Source organism: Miniopterus schreibersii, assembly GCF_964146895.1.
Source record: "Miniopterus schreibersii genome assembly, chromosome: 1".
In the NCBI taxonomy this organism is placed as follows: domain Eukaryota; kingdom Metazoa; phylum Chordata; class Mammalia; order Chiroptera; family Miniopteridae; genus Miniopterus; species Miniopterus schreibersii.
This window is the reverse complement of record NC_138101.1, coordinates 14,350,344-14,374,869: the sequence shown is the minus strand read 5'-3', so window position 1 is coordinate 14,374,869 and position 24,526 is coordinate 14,350,344. Positions and strand designations below refer to the sequence as shown.

The 24,526-nt window shown below is 40.7% G+C and overlaps 1 protein-coding gene across 9 annotated transcripts in view; it reads right to left on the bottom strand.

The window, feature by feature from the left end:
• TBC1D19 (TBC1 domain family member 19) overlaps window positions 1-24,526 on the bottom strand; it is an 80,587-nt gene that overhangs the window by 6,666 nt on the left and 49,395 nt on the right. For 7 of the 9 annotated variants that reach the window (XM_081135829.1, XM_081135828.1, XM_081135823.1 and 4 more), the window contains 5 exons: window positions 20,746-20,830; window positions 18,599-18,643; window positions 5,755-5,787; window positions 3,237-3,346; window positions 1,077-1,168 (listed from right to left, as the gene is read on the bottom strand). In XM_081135829.1, the coding sequence (XP_080991955.1) occupies window positions 1,077-1,168; window positions 3,237-3,346; window positions 5,755-5,787; window positions 18,599-18,643; window positions 20,746-20,830 (365 nt within the window). The remainder of the gene's footprint in view (window positions 1-1,076; window positions 1,169-3,236; window positions 3,347-5,754; window positions 5,788-18,598; window positions 18,644-20,745; window positions 20,831-24,526) is intronic. The other 2 variants (XM_081135831.1, XM_081135824.1) reach the window with 1 other exon arrangement.

Genomic DNA, 24,526 nt, shown 5'->3' with positions numbered 1-24,526 from the left:
AATAAAAGGAAACTTTGAAGACAAAAGAAAAATAGTTTTCAAGTTATAAGGGAACTTAGAAATAGATTCCTAATTTCAAACCCTTCATTTTTAAAGAGACGGGGTTATCATAACTCTGAAAGATTGACCAGAAAATGCAATTAAATTTCATTTTGCCTCCCCGCCCCCCAAAAACCCTAAGAAGTAGGAGACCCCACTATTTATAAGTAGGTTATGCTAAAACAACTGTTTATCTCTGGACTCAGGAAATGAACTCTTTGGCTTTGATGCCTTAAGAGATAAACCAGTTCCTCCCATTTCTGCACTATCCGTCACCATCCAAACATCATTTTCTGCCCTTGAGAGGTGCTAGCCAAACTCTTCTCTGGCATTGTTATACTATTATGTAGGTAAATATCTGAGCTATTTTCTTAAAGCAAGAGAAAGGGGGCCCGGAGATTGCCTTTGTTGGTGCCATATTAATTCCCTTAAGATTGAAAAAGACGAGCAGTTTCAGAAAGTTCTCAGTATGAAAGACATAACTATTGTTCCAATAGAACAAAATACAAAGTACAAAATAATATTGACAAATTAAGTGTTTGGGTTGGTTTTAAAATATCTATGTAGAGATGCCAAAGAAACTTTTGGCCACTGGATATTTAAAATTTTTAAATTCATTTGATTTTTAAGTCTAACTCATTGATTTTAACTAGTTTAATTTAATATAGCTTTCACAAATTGTTCTATGATCAATTTAGCCTACATTGACTTAATTTTAGTATTATTACGTTTCTCAGGTAGCGTTTGTTTCCAAAAACTTTTACTTCAGTTTTGGCTAACACCTTTCATTGTGACTAGAAATTAGTTCATGTTGGTGATTCTTATAACAGGCACACAAATCCCAGCAAATAATCCTTCCAAGAATTTTTGGCACAACACAGAGTTCCAATTTACTACTTGATCACTGTTTTATTGGGAAAATTGTTAGTTTAATTTCTCTGGAAAATTACTGCATCTTTGCAAGTGATCTACAGTGATGAAGGACAGCCTTCTAATGTCAAACAATCTGTTCTTCAATTAGAGAGAAAGATACTCACGGCTGAGCCCCAATTTCTCGCAGGTGGTAGAAGAGTTGGGGGAGGTAAGTTTGAAGAAGAGTTTCAAAGAGCAAACAGAGTGACACAATACCCTGCATACAATAATACATCACAAGAGAAATGTGTATTTTAGTATTTAAAATTAATTCTGCTGATAAATTATTCAAATGGAACTGAGAGAACGATCAACATAAATGTTTTTGTCAACATATTTTTTATATTGTTTAAGAGTCAAAAACAGGACATGCACTAACGATCTCCAACCTGCGTTTAAAGATACATTTTTCCCTCTCTATGGAAACCTGCTCCTAACAGATCTGCAACAGAGCCTCCTTTCTAACACAATAGGCACATAACTTGGTATGTAATACTCAGAGAGTCCAAAGAAAACATCATTTTATAGAAAAGCTGCTACTTGGTAAGCCACGTATTATCACTTAGCCCAGGGAAATTCGTTTTTTCTGGATGCATTCCAGTTTCCAGGTATTTCTCTGGTGCCGCAGACACACCCTTTGCTTTCTCCCCCATAAATCCCTCCCGTGCCAGCAGCCTCGCCCATCAGGGAAAGAATTTCCTGCTTTTTTCCACTTTCTCTGAAATCCATCCACAGGGAAAGGCTGACTGCTGACTCCTTGAAATTTGCATCAGAAAGTTATCAAACAAGAATTTTGATTATTTTGTGTAAAGATTTATTTATTTATTTATGTTACTATCTACCTTCTTAAAAGGGCATTATTTGTAGAGTACAGAAAGTACCCGGTTTAAGCAGATGGTTTTCAAGTGCATTTTTTACTTGACGACTCTGAATAAAGTCTTTTCTGCGGCTCAGCATTCCTCAGGGTTGACTCTGGTGAGGAAGTTTTAATCTTCTTTTTGAATTTCTAAAGAAAAAGGGCTGTAACGGTTCCAAATCGTTCAGCCTGGTTGCAATCCAGAAAAGGAGATAGCCCTCTAGTTTCTATTCCACTGAACAATGCAGGGTCTGCCCAGTCAATTAGCTGAGAAGAGACACCTCGGGCCAGCATGGAGACAGGGGAGGAATGTCCAGTGGCTGGGTGTCTGCCTCGGGGCTCTGCAGGGAAAGCACCATGGTGTGTACTGAACAGCCAGATTAAAAAAATATATATATTTAACCCCGAAGCATAAAATGGAATAGAGTATAAGAAAGCTGATGCCAAGAATGAGGTATTAGAGAATTATTAATATATTTCTGATCATCCCAGATTAAACATGAATGTGAGAGAAGCACTAAATCAGGGTGTCTCAGAGAGGAAACCCATCTGTGACATCCTGACTTCTGTTACTCGCCAGCTTTCACTAGCAACGCATGAGAGCGAAGCTGGAGACGAGGCGGGTGGGAGGGGAACACAGCTCACCGGGAATCGAGGACAGCTCCCTAGTTTAGCGGCAGTGACAGTCTCCTCTTTGGGGAAATTTGGTAGCCCTGACACTTTCCAATTTAATGTTTCTTCTGGAGAGTTAACTGAGTTACTCACAAGCAGACTAAAGCAGGCCCGGAGGAGGAAAAGAATAAGTGAAATAAATAGACACTGCTTTTACTCAGGCTCACGGGGGGAAGCGGCCACAAAGGACCGGCCAAAACAAAACAGATACAAGCGTTCAGCTCCCAATATGCCTCCCCCTGACTTTCATATTGAGGCCCAAGGAGCTACCTAGCGCACGAACACAAAGAAAACATCTAGTATGACAACTGATAATCAGCTAAACACGAAACTGAAAAATGTGACGAATACATTGGATTTTCATTCACAAAGAAGGGCTGCTGATGATCATCACAACAGTGAGAACAGCAGCATTTCCCGGTCCGCCGGAGCCAGGCTGCAGGCACCTACTGCCCACCTCATTCCGTTCAAGGAAGGCGGGCATTTTTCCAAAGAGAATAATACAGAAATTTCTGGGGGTTTTTCTTTTAACATATAAAAGATAATCTAAATGCAATTGATACAGAACTCTCCCCCTCTAATTATATCAAAATATTTAAAGATCAGTTTCTTCTTCTCTTTCATTTATTCTATGGAAACATGCTGATGACATCACAAATTAAAATTTGTTGCTTTATAGTTTAATTGAGTGAGAGGCTTTTTCCTTGGGGAAAAAGCAGATTAGAGTCTGGTTTGATCCAGTTTTTTATGAACTTACAGAAGGATGAGAAGAGATGGAATGAAGTCGGAAGAAAAAACGCACATACATCTCACGGAACGTCTGATACAACTTGGAGGGCTCGTGGTAGAGAAAACAAAGTGGTGCAACTGAAAGAATAAAAAATCCATTGGTAATACTGCAGAACTACTAAAGTTTAAAAGTAAGTCCATGAAACGTGAAAGAGTAAGTCCATATTTTGTAGTACTGTTCACTCATAGACAAGTTTAAATTAGAGAAAAGTTTTTAATCCGTTTTGAAAAGGCATTAGTATAATTTGAAAGAAACACAGTAAATAAAACGGAAGTGGTGAAGGCCTAACTGGAGTTCCTGGGGGATGACTGATGATTATCCTAGTCCGCTGGCTCTAAATAAGTGGTTCCTGCTCAAGGATTTGTGGATGCTTACCATATTTTTCTAAAATAGAATATATAAACTCTGTAGCATCATCTATTTCCTTAGCAGACATTTCCTCCTCGGCTGTATAAACTGTAGACCACTTAAATGACCAGAAATGTGAACAGGCGGGAGTTGGTGCATTTTGTGCTCTGAGAACTGTTAGAAGATTTAAACTTTCTGACGTCATTAACTGTCCTCCAAATCATCCAAGTACACCTTTTAAAAACTATTTACTTGAAAAATTCTTGCAGGTGAAATTATGAAAATGGGATAAAAGGGCTAGCACTTTTATTACTAGAGGTAAAAATTTATGTCCCTAACCTTTTTAAGTTTTCTATTTTCAATTCCTCACATATTTATGAAAGAGATAAAGCAGAGTGCCCTGTAATTCACGATTTCCCTGGACTACCGGTGTGCGCAGCAACATATATCACAGCACTTAGTCATCCCAGCCACCACCACTAAGGACAGCAGAATGCAAAGGTCCTGGATCCCTTGACTCCCTGTCATTGTAAGCTGGCTCCAAATGTTTTATACTATGTCATTCACCATGATTATCTGACAATGGACGCTGAGGGCTTTTTACAAAGAAAAGTGTTAACAGTGATGTTGATTCTTTTTACAAAAGTAAAGCATAATGTATTTGTTTAGCCTACAGGTTGGGAGTAGCAATAGTGGGGACAATGATCTTCAACAAATTCATATGCGATGAATAAATATTTAAAAATCAAGTGGTATTAAGGTGTAGAGAATTCTTCCTCTGATAATCTTCACTGAGCTTCTTGTAGTCTTCATGCCACATGAGGCCAGAAAGGCACTCTTGGGGAGAAAGAATTTTCCTCTACCCTACAAAGGTTCTTTTGGCTGTCTAATACCAAACAAGCATGAGACAGATTAACAGGAGAAAATCAAATTAAATTTTGTACATACAGGAACCCCACATACATGAGCAACTCAGAGATACCACATGCACGAGAGGGTCAGAAGCAAAAAGGTAAAATAAAGTTTAAATAAGGTTCTGGGCTAAGGAATGGGATAATGCACCGGTAGTAAGAGAACATGGTCACTAAACGCAGGGGCGGGCACAGTACATGGAACACAGAGTTTATTCTTATATCATTACTTATTTATTAATTATTGTATTATTATTATTAACCTACTTTTGCCCATCCCTGTAGATGTTTGCCCTGACATACAGCTAGATCATAAAAATTTATTTCTGGTAATAACTCTTATTATGAGCAAGGCCTCCAATTTAAATTCTTTAGGGGAGAGGTAAGAGTTTTTCTTGAGTCCACAGGGTCTCAATTGCCTTTAGCTCAAAATAATCCTCATGCAAGGGGCGCGTTTTGGAGAGGCCTGTTCTGCATCCCTTGAGCGCTCGGGGCTCTCAGGCCTGCACCTGTGTGCTCCCCGCGCACCTCAGGATGACCGTGTGTTTCGGCGCGAAGGTTGCTGTGCACACCACCAGTCTGGAGACACCATGAACTCAGGCTCAGTTTGGTTTTTCACTTCACATTCTTTCTACCTACTAGTTTCTCAAAAGACTAATGAGAATTAGTTCAGGAATTTAAGCAACTTCATTTTACACCTGTTAGAACTAAATATTAACATGATCTCTAGTTTCCATTGGTTTAGAAAATGTTTAACCACAGAACCACTTTCACAGTATGTTTTTTTTTACTAATCTACTTTTGCGCACCCCTGTACATGTTTATTGGGGGGACACTGGTTAATAGGATCGTATATATTTCAAGTGTACATGTCTATGATACATCATCTGTACAATGCACGGTGTGCCCACCACCCAACGTCAGATCCTCTTCACTCACCACCTATTTGGCCCCCTTACCCTTCACTCTCCCCACCCCCTTCCCTCTGGTAAGCACCATACTGTAGTCTGTGTCTCTAAGTTTCAGTTTGTTTTAATTCTAATTTGTGAAGCAATCACTACGTGAGCAATTATGGTAACATTGCTTTTTCACTGGACATATAAACAGATATGAAACTCAATGTTCAAAAATGTTCGCAACAACTCAAGTGTGTGGGTGAAGTGTGATCCTCACGTTTAATTTTCTAAAGTGTAATAGAACAGTGAATATTTTCAAGCCCAACTTACCATACATTGAAAATCCATGAAAAGGGATTACACCTAAAAAAATAAAAAAGTTTCTTTTCAATTAGTATGCCCACTAAATTATTAGGTAAACTGTAGAGGATTAAAACTGAAAATAGAAAGTTTTTCTATTTTTGGTTCAAATTCGTTCATGAATGTCAGAAAGACTCAGTGATGGTAACTAACAAAAAGATATGTTTTTTAATACCTTTAAAAAAATCAAACTAGTGGGTTGTAATATATATCCAGTTAATTTTATATTAATAATGTTAAAAAATTAAAACTTTGAATACATATTACAAAAACAGGGCAAAAACACAACAAGGCAGTTCACAGAACTAAGTTAAAGAACTAATTTTAATGGTCTCAGGAAGTCAGTAGATCATGTCCTTCCTGAAACAAATTCATCCTGTACGTTTGAATACAATCTGTTGACAGATAGGTGAGCATTTCAAGGTACCTCTTGTTTAGATGTGTTCCTCGGTAAACTTACTAAAAATTGTATCATATAATGTGGTTTCGGAAAAGTACTGGCAGCAATATGGTACAAAGTCAGTATAACCTTTGGCAAGAATTATACACAAGTAAACTACACAGTCACTGTAGAAAAGTACTTAAAGCCTAACGGTGTGCTAAACATCTTGTTGCATGGTAAGTGGAAAACTAGAATTAGCACAGCATCAGTTCAGAACAGAAGTTCTGTGATACGCACACCACTGCTCATCTATCACTGTGCCAAGTCAGGTTGCAAACACCTCACAGGAGAAAGCTGGGAAGTTTACTGTTTTGAAAAAATAGTACAGAAATGCTTTACCATCTGACATGTTGAGAGGCAGGGACTTCAGAGGTCATCTAGAGTAAGTTATAATACATTGTTTTTCAGCCTGCATTTAAAACACACCCAGCAGCAGGAGATGCATTAATTCCCAATGCAACTGGTTACAATTTTGAACAGGTTAATTTGGGGGAAGTTATTTCTGAGTCAAGCTCTGGCTCTGTGTAGGCCTCGCTTATTATTCTGAGTTCTGACCACAAAGGTCACACACAGAGCACAAGTCTAACTTGTCTTCTTTGAAAACTTTCAGAAATGTCTGAGGACAGTGCTCCCCCCGCATTACCACCAGGGTTTTGCTTTTTTTTTTGTACCACAGTCCTTAAAGTGAGGGGACTGAGACCTCTAAGCATTTCCCCCCTACACACCAACAGCTAAGACACACTGCACTTGATGGTTCTTTCTGACTTAAGGGTTCTATTCTCATCCCTGTTGCATTTGTCCCTCGGTGAACCCTTCCAGTCTGAGGTAATCCTGAATTCTCATATGTCATCTAATGTACTCCCTACTCTTGCTGGTTCCACAGTACTGGAATATTCTAAGTCCACTATCTGTGTCTTCACCTAAAGCATTATAAAAATGCTGAACAAGACAGAGGGGATAGGACTTGTCACTGAAGACCTCCTCCACACCGATAGTAATTCATTAATCAGCACCTCATTGTGATAAGCTAAGCGCACAGACCGGGTGTCAGCCAGGCTCCATCGGGCTCACCCAGCTCTATCGCTTAAGAGCTTTGGGCCTTTGGGAGAGTTTCTTAACTTCTCTAAGCTTCAGGTTCTTCACCTGTCAACCAGAGATAGAGCCCGTATGATATGATTAAATGAGATGTGGCTGTAGCTTGGCCATTAATAAAGAGCTTAGGCCCTTAATAAAGTTAATTACTGATACTATCATTCACAAATTAGCTCACATTCCTTTGTTATTTCTAGAAGTGATTTTATCAAGAGTATGAGGCAAATCCAACGTTGTTCTGAATAGTGTGCCCGGCCAGCCACCTTTAGGTTTCTACAGCATGCAAGCTGTAACTCTCGGGATCTCCTCCCCACTTCCCCCTCGTCTTCTAGAACATGCGGCCTGTCTGTGGCTGAGCCGTGTTCTCCTCGATGTTCCTGTCCATCTCTATTTCATTAGCACCTGCTCGCCCAACGCCTGCCTGCTCCTTGCGTGTCTCACACCCGACAGGCCCCGCTTTCTCCTGGCGGGAGGCTGGTGCCATGAGCTCCTCACCGCCTGTCCTTCACCCCAGGGCTCCCCATGCTTCGTGCTCCCCTCCCTTCCCTTCGGGAGGCCTCCCGAGGAAGGCGCTCGCCTCCCTGTTCCGAGCTCACCCCTTCAGCTGCGCTCCATCCTGCTGCCCTGACTTTCCCATGGCCGGCGAGCTATCAGGCCTGTCGCTTGTTTTGTGCAGCCCGTGAGCTAAAAATGGCTTTTACATTTTTAAAGGATTATTTTTTAAAAGCAACAAAGAAGAATGTGTGACAGAGACTGTTCGCGGCCCAGAAAATGTAAGATATTTCCCACCTGGCCCTTTGCAGGGTTTGCCGACCTGGCTTTGGGGTCCCGCCCGTCAATTCTCCCCTCCTCCGTCCTGTGCATCACCAGGCAAATATGCACAGAGCCTCCGCATGCCCTAGGCACGGTCCTAACAGCAGGGCCCAGTTCTTACCAGGACAGAAAACCATGAAAAACAGGAGAGCAGATGTCATACAGTGTGTGCTATGAAAAATAATGGAGGGAAGGGGGACAGAGAGGACAAGGCTGGGGGGGAGGCCTCATGACAAAACAGCCACTGATGCTATGGCGGTGAGTCCTGGGCAGGGGGTGGCCCGAAGCCACGGGCTTCACCTGACTGACGGGAACTGGGGTGAGTCTTGCAGCAGAGGGGGGCGGCATCTGCTCTTCTCTCCCCCATGGAGGAGGGGGGCGAGGGGAGGGGGGGGTCCTATCAAAGGGCTTCTATCTTCAGTCTCTCCTCTTGCACTGCAGCCTCTCAGCCAAGGACATTATAAACCATTATAAACACCCTCGACCACGACATAAAGTTCATTTTCTTCCCTGGACCCCATTTCCCATCGAACAAATCTCCAGTCTCTCTCCTTTCCATGAAGCCAAACTTAATTTTTTGAAAATTATCTAAATCAACTTCTTTTACTTTCTCATTATATCCCCTCCGTTCCTTGTAAACTGGTTTCTACCCCTATGACCCCAACTTCTGATGGCTAAATCCGGGGATCTCTGTGTCCTGGATGCGGAGCAACTAAAAGTTCCTTCTCAAACTGGAAACTCCCAGGCAATGAGGGCCCCGTGCAGATCGGGCTCCCCGCCCCTCAACTGCTGCTGCTGCTCGTGTGTGAGTGTGCGTGTGTGCGTGCGTGTGCAGCTACTTCTCTCTTTGGCCCACACCTTAACTTAGCTACTTTCCCAGACACTGTAGTACTTGCTTTCTTTCCTTCCTCCAGCATCTCTACTAACCTTAGTTCAGAGTGGGAGAGCCCAGTGCCTTGTGCCTTGTTCTGGATTGTTTCTGTCAAGGATCCCTTACCTCCCTGGTCTTCAGGGAAGAAAGCTGTGAGCCATCTTTGCTTTCTACTTCCCCCTCAGCTCTTCTACCTAAATGTGACTGTGTTCCCTTCTGTCCCTTTAGGGTAAAGGACACTTACTGTTCAGGATTTGGCCCGAATCTACCATCAGCAGCTTCATTTCTCTTCCCTAACCCACAAGCACAACTCTGATCGCCACCCTCCCTCAGCCTCAGGCTGAGGACAAGGGCTGCAGGCCACACTGTCCTCCACCTCCAGTTCTGTCCTGGACCCACCCCTTCAAGATTAAAAACCACTCCTCCCAAACCCTGACAGCCCCCTACTCTTTGCCCCCAATCAATTCACTAATCAGTATTCTTGTAGCAACTGACTTGCCTGACTGACTGAGGTGCCCCTTCTCCATGCACCTGGACAGTCCTGCATGATTTTGGTCATCCCACTTTCTGCCATGTACACTGGGGTCAGCTCATCAATCTGGTTCCTCCTACAGTGCTGCTCTTAGACCAAGGTGGGAGCAAGGGGAGGGGGGCTTGGAGTAAGGGCCCTGCCCTGGCCCTCTTTTAACTGTGCCCCTCACCCAGAGTCCACGGCCCTCCATTCAGGCCACAACCCAGGTACCCAAGGCTCTGAAGTTCCCAGCCCAAAGGCCCCCAGCCAGCTCCCAGGCTCTGCATGGCCTCTTCAGTGGAGCCACCCTCCTGGTGGGGAGGTGGCCAAAGGTGGCTACTTGTGCAAGGTGTGAATGGAGCGTTCACCTGTAGGCTTGGAGCCACACATGAGAGAAAGTGGGGATGGCACAAGCTAGGGACTGCTGAGGAGTCTGAGAATCTGAGTTTGAACCTGGCCTTCCAGGTTGTTATAAAAGCATTCAGAGATGGGCAAAAGTCGGTTTACAGTTATAATACAAATAATAATATAATAATTAATAAATAATAATACAAGATAAACTGTTTCATGAACTCACAACTGTAAACCTGCTTTTGCCCAGTCCTTTATTTGTCAAGACAAGAAAACAGAGTAGACTTTATCGGTTTATTAGTCTGATTTACAACATTTAACTACCTATTTCTAGACTTATGGCAGGCGAGCCTCCATCTGTACTCCTTCCCTGAGCCCTACGGAGGTCTTCACCTGTAAAGTGGGGTTAATACGACGAGGTTGTGAGATTAAATGGGATGAGCTCGTAATGCGCCCAGCATGGCACTTGATGCACACACAGTCTGTACTTAACAACTAGTGTCTTCCTGCTCTTACCACAGTGTATTATAACCACTTTTGTTTTTCTCTCTCCCAACAGCATAAACTCCTTGAGTATAGAAACTATGCCTCATTTATCCTATCCCCAGAGATTAGCACAGTGCACAGAATTTAATAGGTACTTATTAAATGTTTGTGGAATAAATATATGAAGCCCTGGAGAATCTCTCTCGACCATTTTTCAACCATTCACTTTCTTCCGACTGCCAGGGCCTGAATTCAGGCTCTGATGAACTCTCACCTACAGTCCTGCTAATTAAGTCCCTTCCCCCCCCACCTCTCAGCCCTCCAACCAACTCCTGTAATGGTTCAGGTTATCTTCCCCAAATATTGAAAAGACCATTAAAAAGACCTCTCTTACCACATCCATGGAAGGTTTTCCACTGACCATTCATGTATCCACTAAGTATTTGCTGAGTTCCTAATCATCCAATGAACCAATGTTTAAAAACCTACTATGTAGCCTCTGGAGATATTAAGATAAATATATTTCTCCTATATTTACGGAATTCACATTCTAGCCTTGTAGCATAGGCTAAGTGTCTACAGAGTGAAATTCAAAACCTTTGATCTGGTTTTAACCATTCACAATGGCAGCCCGAGCTACATCTACCCCCCCCTTTATTAATATACAATATTATATTAGTTTCAGGTGTACAACATAATGATTTGATATTTTTATACACTGTGAAATGATCAAGTCTAGTTACCATCTGTCACCACAGAAAGTTAATACAATATTACTGATTATAGTCCCCATGTTATACATTACATCCCTATGACTTTTTATTTCCTAACTAGAAGTTAGTACCTCTTGAGTCCCGTCACCCACTTTGCCCACCCACCTGTCTCCCCTCTGTCACACCCGCCCACTGCGGTACAGCCAACCAGATTATTTACCATCCCCAAAACTCATCATGCACCTTCATATTTTGGCAGCTTTCAACTTGATAATTCTGTATCATAAAATGCTTTCGTGTTTTCTGCTCAGCCTATCAAAACCTTACTAAGGTCAGGTACAACCTCAGAGACATAGCCTCATCGCTTAATCATAATTAAATGCTTATTCTTCCACGTTCTCATGGCACTTGGCTCATATTTCCATCACTATAATGTCATTATATTTTGTATTATAATTAGCTGTTTAAAAGATGGCTCCAGAGAACAGGAAATATGATTTATCTGTCTTTGTATGCATTTCATGATGCCATGGATATAGCTGATGGCAAATACACGTTTGCTGAATAAATGAATGGGTGGATGGGATGGATGAATAAATGAACAGAGAAGCAGCAAGAAAAGCACTGGTCTCCAGTCAGGAGATGAGGATTCCATGGTGGGCTTACCACAGACCAGCTGGGTTTCCTTAGGACCCTCCTGAGGGTCAGTAAATGCTTGTCAGGCAAAGAGACTGAGGCTGTCTCTGAACTATCATCTAACGCTAAGATTCTGTGTTTAACAACTATGACTGGAGTAAATGCAGAAAAAATTGAGAGAGCTGAAGAAAACTGGACATATGAGGATCTTCCAATGGTAAGATTCTTTATCAACTTAGAGGTCTTTGCTTTCTAGACACTGAGAAAAGTCAAAACCAGATTAGGTCCACATTAAAAGGTCAATATTCCTAATAACACTACAGCTACCACCTCTAGTTCCACGGAGCATGTAGGAGGGCCCCCAAACCATAGTTTTCAGTTCTCTCTCTGTTTCTATCTTTGGCTTGTGTCTCTTTTCCTTCCTGTGAATGCCCATCTTGTTCTACCTTCCCTCTCTACTGCTTCATTTATTTCCTTTAATAATTATAGACTTTTAACAAATAATTTAAAAATCTGTCTTTCCCAACTTTCTGCAATAATCATGTTGACATGTGAAAGAAAAACTGAGTGAGAAGAATAATTTAATAAATAGAAGGCATACTGATGCCTTACAGAAATATAAGTACAATTAAAGCTTCCTAAGTACTAACTCTCAAAGCAGACTGCTATTATTCAAAACTCCTATAATCTTACTGCAAAAACATTTTTCCTTTGCTGTTAAGTTACTGCAGGAACATGTGCATAAGCAGATTAAGGTAGTGAGAAATGAAGATCTTACTATGAGTTTCATCTTCTATAAATATTTATTAAGAGTCTGCTAAGTGTAAGAACACCTTAGTCAGGACATGGCACTTTTACTTAGGAAGCTTACAGGGAGTGAAATAGTGAACTGCCAAGCAGCAGAAAGGGATGCATGCATTAAGATGACTCATGGTTAATCACACTTTCATTCCATTCCCCTAAATTCTGAAATCCATAGCTGTTTTCTAATGGTATAAGCTATACGCATCAAAGGCCACAATTCACAGTGTATTATCTTTACCATGCAACACAGTATCTTCTATAAGGGAGATGCTCAATATATGTTGTTAATGATGGAAATCTGAGCTATTATAAACATAATCAAGGCATATAAATAAAATATTCAAGTATAAGAATCATTTATGAATAAGTAATCACTATACAGGACAGGGCGCTGTCAGTAACTCTGTTTTGACTTATAAATGGCCAATGTTGCCACACAGACGTGGAATTTAAATTCTGTGTGTCTAAGCAGACTACCAACACTTCAAGTCTCCATTTTTATTTCTGAAAATTGCACTCAATAAGATCAACTTCACACTGGGGTGTACTAAACACTAATGAGTTAATGTATTTGAAGTGCACCAGTATAGTATTTAGTACACAAAAGCGTCAATAACTAGCTATTTTATGCTCTCAGAAGAGAGAGTACCACACTTCAGTATCAGCTTAAATGTAAGAAAATCCTTTTCTGTGCTAGATAAGGATGGGTTCACTTCAGCTTAATCAAGATTAACCAGGGCTTAAGACTCCAAGAAAAGGTACACAGTCCACTCTGTTGAAGGGACAAAGTCAAGACTCTGGCAAACAAACGTAGGAGGCATAAGAAGCACTGAAGAATCCATTAACACTCTGGGGCACATACCACCTAGAACATGCCTTTGATCTTAGAGGTTGTCATGTTCTTGGCCAGTGTTTTCAAATCTTTTCCTTTGGCGCTCATCACTCCAGTGTCTCAAGGGCTGAGTTTCACCCACCTGGCCACCATCCAGGAGTGTTCCTTTGAGCAGCCATCGGGATGCTTGAGACACCACCTCTTAACTGGCCTAAGAGTTCGACAAGTCTGCCATGAGTGATTATTTTAAGATCCTAGCCTTCCCTGGTCAATCTGAAGAAATCTAAAATAGTAACTGCCTACTCCATTCAACAAGAATAACTATAAGGTAATGATTTAATGGGCCTTTGACAAAGCTCAAATGGTAAACATTGTCAACAAAAATAAATCTTGATCTAGATGAGATATAAATAGTAAATATGACTCAGAAATACCCCAAATATTAGCATGCTTTGCACTGTCTAAATATTTTTCCTTTATTTCCTCACTGTCTCTATTAATACTTAACATTTATAGTTGTACCATAACTCTCACAGCTGATTCATTTTAACATCACTCCAGTTGAAAGCAAATGTTGACACTCTTTCATTTGGGATTACTCAGTACAGTTTATTTCATTTGTTTGTTGAAATAACCATTTTCTCTGTTTATTCTCATTCCACACAAGCCTACAGGTCATGAAGAATAGGGATTAGGATAGTGGATAAGTTGTTTTCTAAGTATTTCCAAGATCTTTCTGAGTTAGCACGTCCGAATATGACTGTTACTTTTAATAGCTACAATTTCTCAAAAATCAGAGCATAGCTATATTTAAATATCAATCTAAAAGTTATAACTTATATACAATTTTAATTAGGTTTTCAACTTAGATCTAAAGTTACACATGAAATGAATTTTAGATTATGAGATGTTTTGAGTGTATTTATATTTAGATTAATATAGATGACAAAGTACACTGATATTTATCAACCTGACACTTGTAAGCAGATTTAAAATGAACTATTTTCATTATTTCTCCCAAAAGCCCTCCCTAATTTTTACCGTAAGGAGCTGTCCTATGCACTGTGGGGCGTTTAGCAGCACCCGTGAGATACTGGTAATACTGCCCTCCCGCCCAATTGTGAGAACCGAAAGATCTTCAGGCATTGCCAGATGTTCTTTGAGGGTTGGGGGTAGAATTGCCCTTGGCTGAGAACCACTGCCCTAGAGCCCTAGAACTCCTCTGCTTCATGCTCACTGGCAGTTAATGATCTCATCTTACAGGGCACAAATGGATAGCAAATTGTGGTGTCTGTTTGAGTCTCAGAGCTGTGTGTAAGACTCGTCTTCTTGCTTCTGGTTTTGCTCCTTAGGTTCTTCTACATTCATTCCCTCATTCATGTGCTAATGTTTACTGATCAGTGACTTCAGGCGAGTGACCTGCTGGGCATCAGAACTAGTAAGATCCTTGTTCTCTTGGAGCTTATGTTAGAGCGAGTAGGTGGCACCTTTCCTGACCACCTTATCTAATACCCATGCTCTTCCCCACTTCCCTACCTATAATCAATTTCTTTTCCCTTTTCCTGTTCACTTCATTGCTCCCTGAAATTATGTTCATTAGCTATTTATTTGCTTGTCTATTATATGTCTCCCTCACTGGAACGCAAGCTCCTTAGCAGCAGGAATTTCTACTGTGGGCCACTCACCTAGAAGAGGGAGCCACAGCAGGGCTAAATAAATATTTATTAAATGAATAAATAAAGACAAGTTATACATCTGAACAAAGAATGAAAACAAGAGAAGCCTTTAAAATTCCTGTGAGGAATCTCCCTTAGCTCAGAAATTTTGCTCATCAGTTGTTTAATGAACCTACAGTTTAATGAAAATCTGTCCATTGATAAGGCCTCAAATGAGGTGAAGAGGTGACGTCTGATACCCCTGTGGCCGGTCTCATCCACCCTAGGAAAGGGGCTCACAGGTGGGTGGGTGAGTGAGCAAATCTCAGGCTCCTTTAAGCACCTACCTGGTAAGGGACTCAGTGTCAGTGAGCTGCAGGCAAACCTTTCTGTGTGGGCACTGTGACCAGAAAAGCAAGGCCTGTTGGGGTGGTGGTAGTAGCAGTGTCCTTGAGATTTCAAAGTAATCCTGTCTTTGGCATAGGTTGAAAACAAGGTGGGTAATATAAAAATTCTGCTGAGTATTGCCTTGACTAAAAAATAAAGGGATAGCAGCCTAACTCATCGTTGTCTCTTCCTGTTCTGCCACTTGAGACTCACTGTCCAGAGAAGAGAGTTCCTCATTCTGGTGAAGTCTAAACCAATCAGACAGAAGAAATGATCCTGAAGAATTAGGTTTTTGAACAGCTGTGGGGCTACCCCATTAAGCAGTAAACTATTTTTATTCTGCATGAAAACCTTTCTAGAACCTATTATATATATCTTTCACTTTTCAATATGTTACCCACTTTCTTTTCTTCTAAAAGACACTGTACTAAACTCAGTAATGTTTCCTGAGGCAGCAGGGCCTGGTAATTAAGAATATTGCTTCTGAAGTCAAAGAGCTTGGGTGTGAAGCCTGGCGTAGCCACTCACCAGCTGGGCGAGTTAGCGCTCTGAGCCTCGGCTTCCTGATCTATAAACAGGAATAACAGGCAGTATCAGCACCTGCCTCGGAAGGTTCTTGTAAGGGTTAAATGAACTAATACGTGTAATGTCCTTAGCACGCCGCTTGGTGTATAGTGTTGCTTGGGAAACGTTAGCTGCTGCTGTGGCAACTACTATTACTGTTATTCTTATAGCAATATTTTTTTCCGGGTGCCTTGTGTGTATTATAAATGCCTTAACTTATTATAATATGCTACAAGCCAGTGATGCCTTTCTAAGGGCACAGAGTTACTGGCCTTCACGTGGCAGTCCTGACTGACTCGCTGCTGTGCTCTAATATGCTGTCCTATAGTTTTTCTGTCTTCCTTTGTAAGGGCTCCGACTTCTCACTTCTGCTGCTGTTAGTCATTTTTCCTACCTCCATCAGCCTCTTTCCATGCTTCTGTTTTTACAGGGGGCACAAAAGCAGCAAACCAAGCTTGTGAGACATGTGCTAGTAGAAGCTAACATGCCCTAACTAGGCTGGAAAAGCTCTCTGGGGACTAGAGAGAAGGAAGCAGGCTCCACAGACAGCAATTCTGGCTCTTCAGAGGTATTTTATTTCCTGATTCACAAGCAAATATAAAAAGTTAGCTGAAAACCAAGTTTTTGGTGAGACAGATATCACTATGGCTATACATACATGTTAAAATTAAAAAGCCTCTAATTAGTTTCAAATTGATAATCATTAAGCTCTTACTAGAGCTAGGTACTGGGGGAACAAAAATGAATGATATAGTCTTAAACCCCAAGAAATCTGTGATCTAGAGAGGAGATCAAGCATAAACAATGTCAGGCTAATACAAAAAGAGGTACCTGGGATTTTTACGCTGGGAGCTAAGGGAGCCTAGAGAAGAGCCCTGGACGAACCTGGGAGGCAGGGAAAGCTTCCTGAGGAGGGTGGTGCCTGGACGGAGACTTGACAGCCAGGCCGAACAGGCTGTTCCAAGCATGGGAACAGAGGAGGTGACAAGGAAGGGAGCAGTCAGTGCTTTTGTGAGTAGGGGTGTGTGTGTGTGTGTGTGTGTGTGTGTGTGATTAAAGTTTGATACTGATGTGATAAAAAAAAGTCCTCATGTGCCATGTCAAGAGGACATTACCTATGAAGAGATGAGGGGCCAATGAGAAACCTTTAAGGAAAAAAATAGCAATTTTCATATTTCCCTTTTAGATGTATAACTCAGCATTGTGAAAACTAGTGCAAAGCGAGGAAAGACTGGAAGCAGAGAGACCAATTAGGTGTCTGTAGCCATTAATAAGCAACAGAGGCAGTAAGTCCTACTGAAGACAAAAGAGCAGTTATGGGGAGGAAGAGAGAGGCCCACATGGATTTTGGAGATAAACTGGACATACCTGGTGGATTATTAGATGAAGGGTCCAAGACTAAGAGGAGTCAAGGATGACTGCCAGGTTTTGGGGTTGATTATTGGTTAGATGAGGGAACAATTAGCTGAGAGAGAAAGAACAGGTATTTTCTTTTAAAATTTAATTTTGCTTTCTTCTCTTTTGAGTAGTGGGCATAGGAAGATGAATTAATGAGTTCAGGTTGAGACTTGTTAAGTTTGAGTTAATTATTGTAGAGGTCAGAATTGAAGATACAAATTTAGAGTAATTAACAGATGGAGTCAAGAGAGCAGATAAGAAGCCCTAGGACGGGGTGTGGAAAGGACAGCAGCAAGACAGGGGTGGATGGGACACTGGGGGATACCAGTGCTGAAGGAAGGGCACAAGAGGGTGGCTGTGAAAGGGCCTGGGACACCACAGAGAGGTACACAGAGAGAACAGTGAGTTGTAGACGGCATGCTCAATAAAGGAGCTAAACACACTGGTAACAACTGCATTTTCTGAGCACTCACTACACAGGCATCAGGCACTGTGCTGTTTTATACACTGGATCTCATTTAACCTATTATCCATACACTAGAGATGATGAATCTGAAGTCCAGTGAAGTCATGTAACTTACCCAAGGACACAGGGTGAGCTGGCAGAACTGGGATCTGAATCCAGGTCTGGTAGGTTACAAAGCCCATGTTCTTAACTCTGGAGTGAAAGAATTTCTTCAGGATGCAACTTAACATTATCATAATGAGGACTGCTGTACAGTGCTTTCCAAGAAGCATAACCCAAAACCTGTCTAATAATCTCAAAGGAATATTTAGTACTTAATGAGGTCATTACACATTGATCAGTTTGTATAATGAAAACATATTATTTCACTGATATGTTTCTTCATAATCTTCTTATTTCATAAACACTATTTATCAAATTGTGAGAATAAAGTGCAACACCAGGCCCCCTCCTTGGAGCCCTGCTCTGCTCCAGCGACGCCAAAAGGGAGGTCCTGGGTAGACTGGTCAGCATTCTTCAAGAAAAACTAAGTGCCCTGGACCTAGACATCTGTCTGCTTAGTTTCCCCACAAGTATCACCATTGGTCTCAAGGAAAACCAGAGAGGGTATGTATGCACAGTGTAGCACAAACCTGCCACAGACATGGAAAGTTCATTAAAACAGGCACTCTGTAGAAAGTTTATTTTAGGTAGTTATTATCTACTTAAAGACAGAGAATAAGAAAGTCATTCCTATTATAAAAGTTGTAATTTTCCCATTTCCCACTAGAGGAAGCAACAACATCACTCTTACCATTTGGTGGGTAAAATACAGCATATTCTTCTATTCCTAGTTTTCCTATAAGAGAAAGCCATAGAGGGGTTCAGTATGATTAAGTAAACAAAACTTGAAAAATTAACTCAGTTTTGAATATATAATGATTAATGGAATTTTTAAAACTACAATAGTAAAATCTCATTTCATTTCACTTTATGGTATGAAATTAATTTGAAAACATGCCAGCCAATCTTTTGATATTAGCAAATCCTTTCATCAATTAAAATCAATAATATAAACTTAAGTACAAGGCAAGTGATACAAAAATCATTAAAAGAAGAAACGCTTGCAAGCTTCTTGAGAAGCATCTATTTGTAAGCTTAGAATTATTTGCTAACCATAAACAATTCTAATCTAGTCATTAAAACAGGTCCTAAGCTTTGCAATGCCTCATTAGTTTCCATTTTTATAGAATGTGCTGAAAAGTTAAAAATTAAATGTCTTTAACTATACAGTGGTAATATTTTCTAAATCCCAAAACAGTTCATGTGTTCCAAAAATGAGGCTAAATATTTGAAATCAGAATTGTCTCAAAAAATGAAAGTATATTCATCATATTCAAGTTTTTAAATATAGCTTTTCCTCAAAACTTTTAAGGTTCTGAGTTTTTTCCCACCCACTTTCCACCGAGTATCTTTAAGAAGTTTTTATGTTTATACTGATAGTTTTTCTAACACCTTGAGTCTATGGAAAAGTCACATGTAATCTTGCCCCAAGCTTTAAGGTAATATTTTTAATTAAATTTAAAAAAATTATTTTGTTCTTGTTGAGGGTGGTGGCAGAGAGGAGATGAAGAATAATCACCACGACCAGTTTAGGTTAAAGTGGAGACGACAGGACTGATTGTGTGTGTAAGAATGGAATAATGAAAAATAGATGATAGACAGACAGACAGATAGAAAGAACAGAGTACCTGCGCTAGATGTCAAGAAGCAAACAGAATAAATAGAAGACTGGTCCTTCAACCATGTGGCTTACAATCCAGACTGAACCAGGAAACATTTAGGGTATGTTTGCTAAGTTTCCTGGCACAGGCTTCAGTGTTTTAGAGGTTTAGAGGAGAGGGAGATTGATGATGGGTTGATGGTCTTGGTGGGATATAGGCGAATTCTTCAAGGATGTAGGAAGGTCCAACTTCAATTTAGGAGCAAAGGAACCCAGAGAACCCCCAAGTTGTGGGAAGAGCCTGGTCCCAGCACAAGGCGATGTGGGCTTGTCCTAGGGCAGGGGTGGGCAGAATCAGGCAGTCAGACTTAGGAGATACAGGAGAAAACTGGTGCTGGGTGTTCACCACTTAACACAAAGGAGAAGTTGGGAAAGGGTTCCCCGTGAAATTAATTCAGCTGTCGGGTGATGGCAGGGTTTTGAAATAGCAATACTATCTTGTAGGCAGCTAGTGATAAAGAGGAGAAGAAAGCACTAAAATAGAAATTAAAGAACTATTAGCACATAAATTATAGCAACATTTTAAGTGTTGTAGAACATTTTGAAAGAAGAAATATAGAGGGTAAAAAAAAGTAGAAAAAGCAAGTTCATGTGATAAACTCATAAAAGGGAAAATAAAAGTCAACAGGTAAGACAAAAACAGCAATAGAGACAGCAAGCAGTGTTGGTATGATAATATTTAAGTGTTAAAAAATACTTCCTTGCCCTGCTGGCTGTGGCTCAGTAATGGAGCATCAACCTATGATCCAGGAGATCGCGGTTCGATTCCTGGTCAGGGCACATGCCTGGGTTGCGGGCTTGATCTCCAGTTGGGGGTCTGCAGGAGGCAGCCAATCAATGACTCTCTCTCATCATTTCTATTTTTCTCTCTCTCCATCTCCCTTCCTCTCTATGAAATCAATAAAATCTTAAAAAACAACAACAAAAACTTCCTTGCCCTAGCTGGTGTGGCTCAGTTGGTTGGAGGATTGTCCCACACACCAAAAGATGGCAGGTTTGATTCCTGGTCAGGGCACATACCCAGGTTGCAGGTTCAATCCCTGGTTGTGGTGCATGCTGGAGGCAACTGATCAGTATCTCCTGTCTCTCTGTCTCTATCTCTCTGTCTCTCCCTTCCTGTCTAAAAACAAAACAAAACAATTAAAATAATTACTTCCTTTATGTTACTAAAATTTTACCTCTTATGTATGATCTCGGTGGTGAAGCACTGTTGTATGCAAAGTGACCCAACACAGATGTATCCCGGGAAAAACAAAGTAAAACCTGGGTATAACATTGGAAAAAAACAAACAATTAAGCACTGTTTAATTCATTGCTATTTCCTGCTTGGGAGGCACTGAGTAGTCGTTCAAGTTCAGTACTGTGCTTTGCAATGGGAAGAGTGCCCCCTATTGGTAGACCATGGTAAGTGTAACTCAGAACGCCAAGAGCAATGGGCAACTTCATTGGAGGATTTCTTACTGTTAGCCGCTTACACCTTGAACGACAGCTGAAAATGCAAGTTGCTAACTACTAGGTGATTCTTTTATTGTGTTTTGTAGCTGAAAAGAGAAAAACCTGGGAAAAATTTAACAGATGAGAAATGTATGAGAGGAACCTAGGGAACTACAGCGGCACAGAGCAGTTTGGGAAGTGCAGAAAACTGGAACTAGACTCATTGCTGGGATGCAGCAGCAGGCAGTTGGGCATGTCAGGGTGAGAGGGAGGGCAGCTCAAGATATTTGGAAGGGATGGCAGCCGCAGCTGGTCATCCTACCAGCAGGTACAATGTGGCAGTCTCCCTGAATCAAGGATGTCCGTTAGGAGGGACTGGATTGCTGACAGCAGCCTGGAATTTTGGGGCAGGGGCCAACGCCCGGGAAGGCAGTTAGTGACAGGAAATCTGGGTCTTGGTATTAGAAGATCTGGGATTCAAAAGATGTTACAAAGAAAAGAAGCTGGGAACGACTGGAAAAGGCAGAAGCCCAGCTAACAGAACAGGGACACAAAGTCAGGGTGGAGTAGCAGCAAGAGTGAATGAACAGGGGAACGGTGGGTCCAAGACACAAGGAAGGGGAAAAAGATAACAGGAAGACTGCGCAGCAGTCAGGCCTAAGGGTGAAATGTGTATCAACCACTGCCACTGGTTTATTTTTATTGTATTTTAAACTACTACACAAGCAATACATGTTTATGATAAAAATTAGACAGCAGTGCGGTAGGCCTGGGGCGGGGGTGGGGGCAGGGCTGAGGTCAAAGGGGGACGGTCAAAGGGGGGGCATATGCAATACTTTGAGAAATGAAGATAAATTTTAAAAAATTAGAAATATAATCAAAATAGGAAAAATACTGATAACACCCCCAGTGTTAATATTTTGATGTATATCCTTTCAGACTCTTCTTGTACACAAATATGTACATTTTTCAAGCAAAATAGGATTACTGTTCTATAATCTATTTTTTCTCAATATTATAAAATAAACATTTCCTACCTACATTTTTTAATGTGCAGAATATTCCACTATATGGGTAAACAAGTTTATTTAACCTTTTTGTTGATCATTTAATTATCTCCACTTTTTCTGAACTATAAACAATGTTGCAGTGACTTCCTTGTATCTAAATATTTATGTACACCTTTACATAAATTTCTAAAACTGGGCTAGACGTCTTGTCAAGTGATGGGCATTTTAAAACTAAAACTTCTGATACACATTGCCAAAGTGCCCTCCAGAAAGGGTTTCTTTTTACTTAAACATACCCAGCAGTAAGATAGGGCACATTTTCTCTTATTCTCATCAAAACATGTTACCATCACCTTACAGGTAAAAAATGGCATCGTACTTTAATTCCAGTCTTCCACGGGCACTGACGCCTGGAAGCCACATGAAGACCCAAGGAGAGGGCAGGGTTAACTGAATGGCCACAGGGATAAAGGGAGAGCGGAAGCAGGAACACACCACTGGATTCAGCAATACGGAGTCTCTCATGACCTTTGGTAGAGCAGCTGAGCCAAAAAAAGTCTGCTCACGGAGGGCTCGGAAGGGAGTGGGAGGGCGGGAACTGGAGACAACATCTACAGATTTTTTTAAAGCAGTTTTGCTGAATAAGGAAACAGGTGGGGCAATAGCTGGAAAGGATTTAGAATTAAGAAAATTTTTTGCTTCACTTTATTTTGCTTTTATCTTCAGATGAGAGGATTAACACATATTTGTTTACTGAGGGGCAATCCAAAGATAGGGAAACTGAGAATGGAAAAACTACAATCGCACTGTGCTTGAGTACCAAGGGGAGATGAGTTTTATGTCCAAATGCAGGGGTTGGCTTTATCATAAATAAAAGCAAGGACAGTTTGTCCATAACAGCAGGGGAAGCTGAGTACATGGGTGCAGACACAGGCAGCTGGAGTACACGTGGTGGGGGGAGCACGTGTGGGTTCTCCACTGAGAGCTTTTATTTTTTTCAGAACCAGGCGTTTTTTATAACACTTCAATTCTGAAGCCACCACTAAACTACACTATTCCCAGAGTTTATTTCCCCTTTAACTGTGTTTATATGGAACACTACAAATTACAGAGCTGCCAGAACAATTATCATATTATGACGATGTATTTGCCTTTCCCCTCATTTCCCACTAAAACGTGAGCTTAATGAACACCTTCTTACGCAGCACCTACTACAGGGCCTGCGTCAAAACAGACACTCACTAATTTGACTAAATGGACACGTGAATAAAGAAATCTGACGGCACCTGGGTCTTCCTTAACTCAATTCTACAGCATTAGAATATCTGTCACTATGGCAAACTCTGATGCCTCAGGACTGCGATTAAGCACATGCCACGTAAGCCAGGCGCATGATAGAAGATTTGTAACACAACGGGAGGAGTAGATCCCTCTGCCTTCCCTTCACTGTATGGGAATTCTTCCCATGGACATTTCATACACTTTGAACAAAAAGTTAACTTATAGGTTGTTATGATGCCATTAAGTACTGGAACCTGAAAATGATACACAACCCAATTTACTTCCATGGAATAAGGATGCCTTCTGATTGAACACATTTTAAAACTCTCACATAATTTAAGACTTTCAGCACCAGTAAGTATTTCAAGCAAAATAAAAAGTAACAACTTTGGAATGATAAAAAGTTGACTTATTACTCAAAACATTATTTCTATAATGTTCAGTGTTGTTGCCTATAAAATTCAGGTAACTACCATGAGTCATTCAGGAGCAATACCTGTGTACCTTTCACATGGGCCCAGACTTTCCTTAAAGAGGGATTGCTGAGTGTTTCTCATCTGTATATGGACACAGCAATGACACATGCCATCTAATTTTGTAGTCTAGTCACAAACCCAATAAATGGGTTAGACCCAGAACATGGCCAGAAACATTAAATTCAGTCCATTATCACCACAGAGCAGTTACGTTGCTAGGCAGCTCTGCCAAAGGAAAGCCTGTAATTAATGATGTTTAAAAAGGCTTTCTTTTGTCTTATCTCACGAGGGCGCGCGTGCACACTCACACGCATGCATATATGAATAATTTTTCCCCAGAGACAACTCGAAACTCAATTTCTGATAATCAAATGTTGTTTTTAATGCGTACAATTACATTTTTTATTACTTAAAATCAACTTTTCTCTAATAATTCAGATAAATCATTTAAAAGTATGATCATGAAAAGTGTTTTCTTAGTAACTATCTCCTTGAGGAAAATTTAATTCTGCATAATTCCCAAAGACAGAGCTTAAAAATTCTAACTATCTCTTTATTTATGTTATAGGATAAAGGTCCACATTGCAGCTTATTTAGTGTCACTTCCAAATACTAAAAGCAGCAGAGGCCGTGAGATCTATAACTGAAAAAGTTATATAAAATTAATACAATTTGGGTAAAATATTGGTAACAAGGGAAAATAAGGTAAAATCACACTCCTATAGTACTTACTGTCTGTGACATTAAATAAATATCAA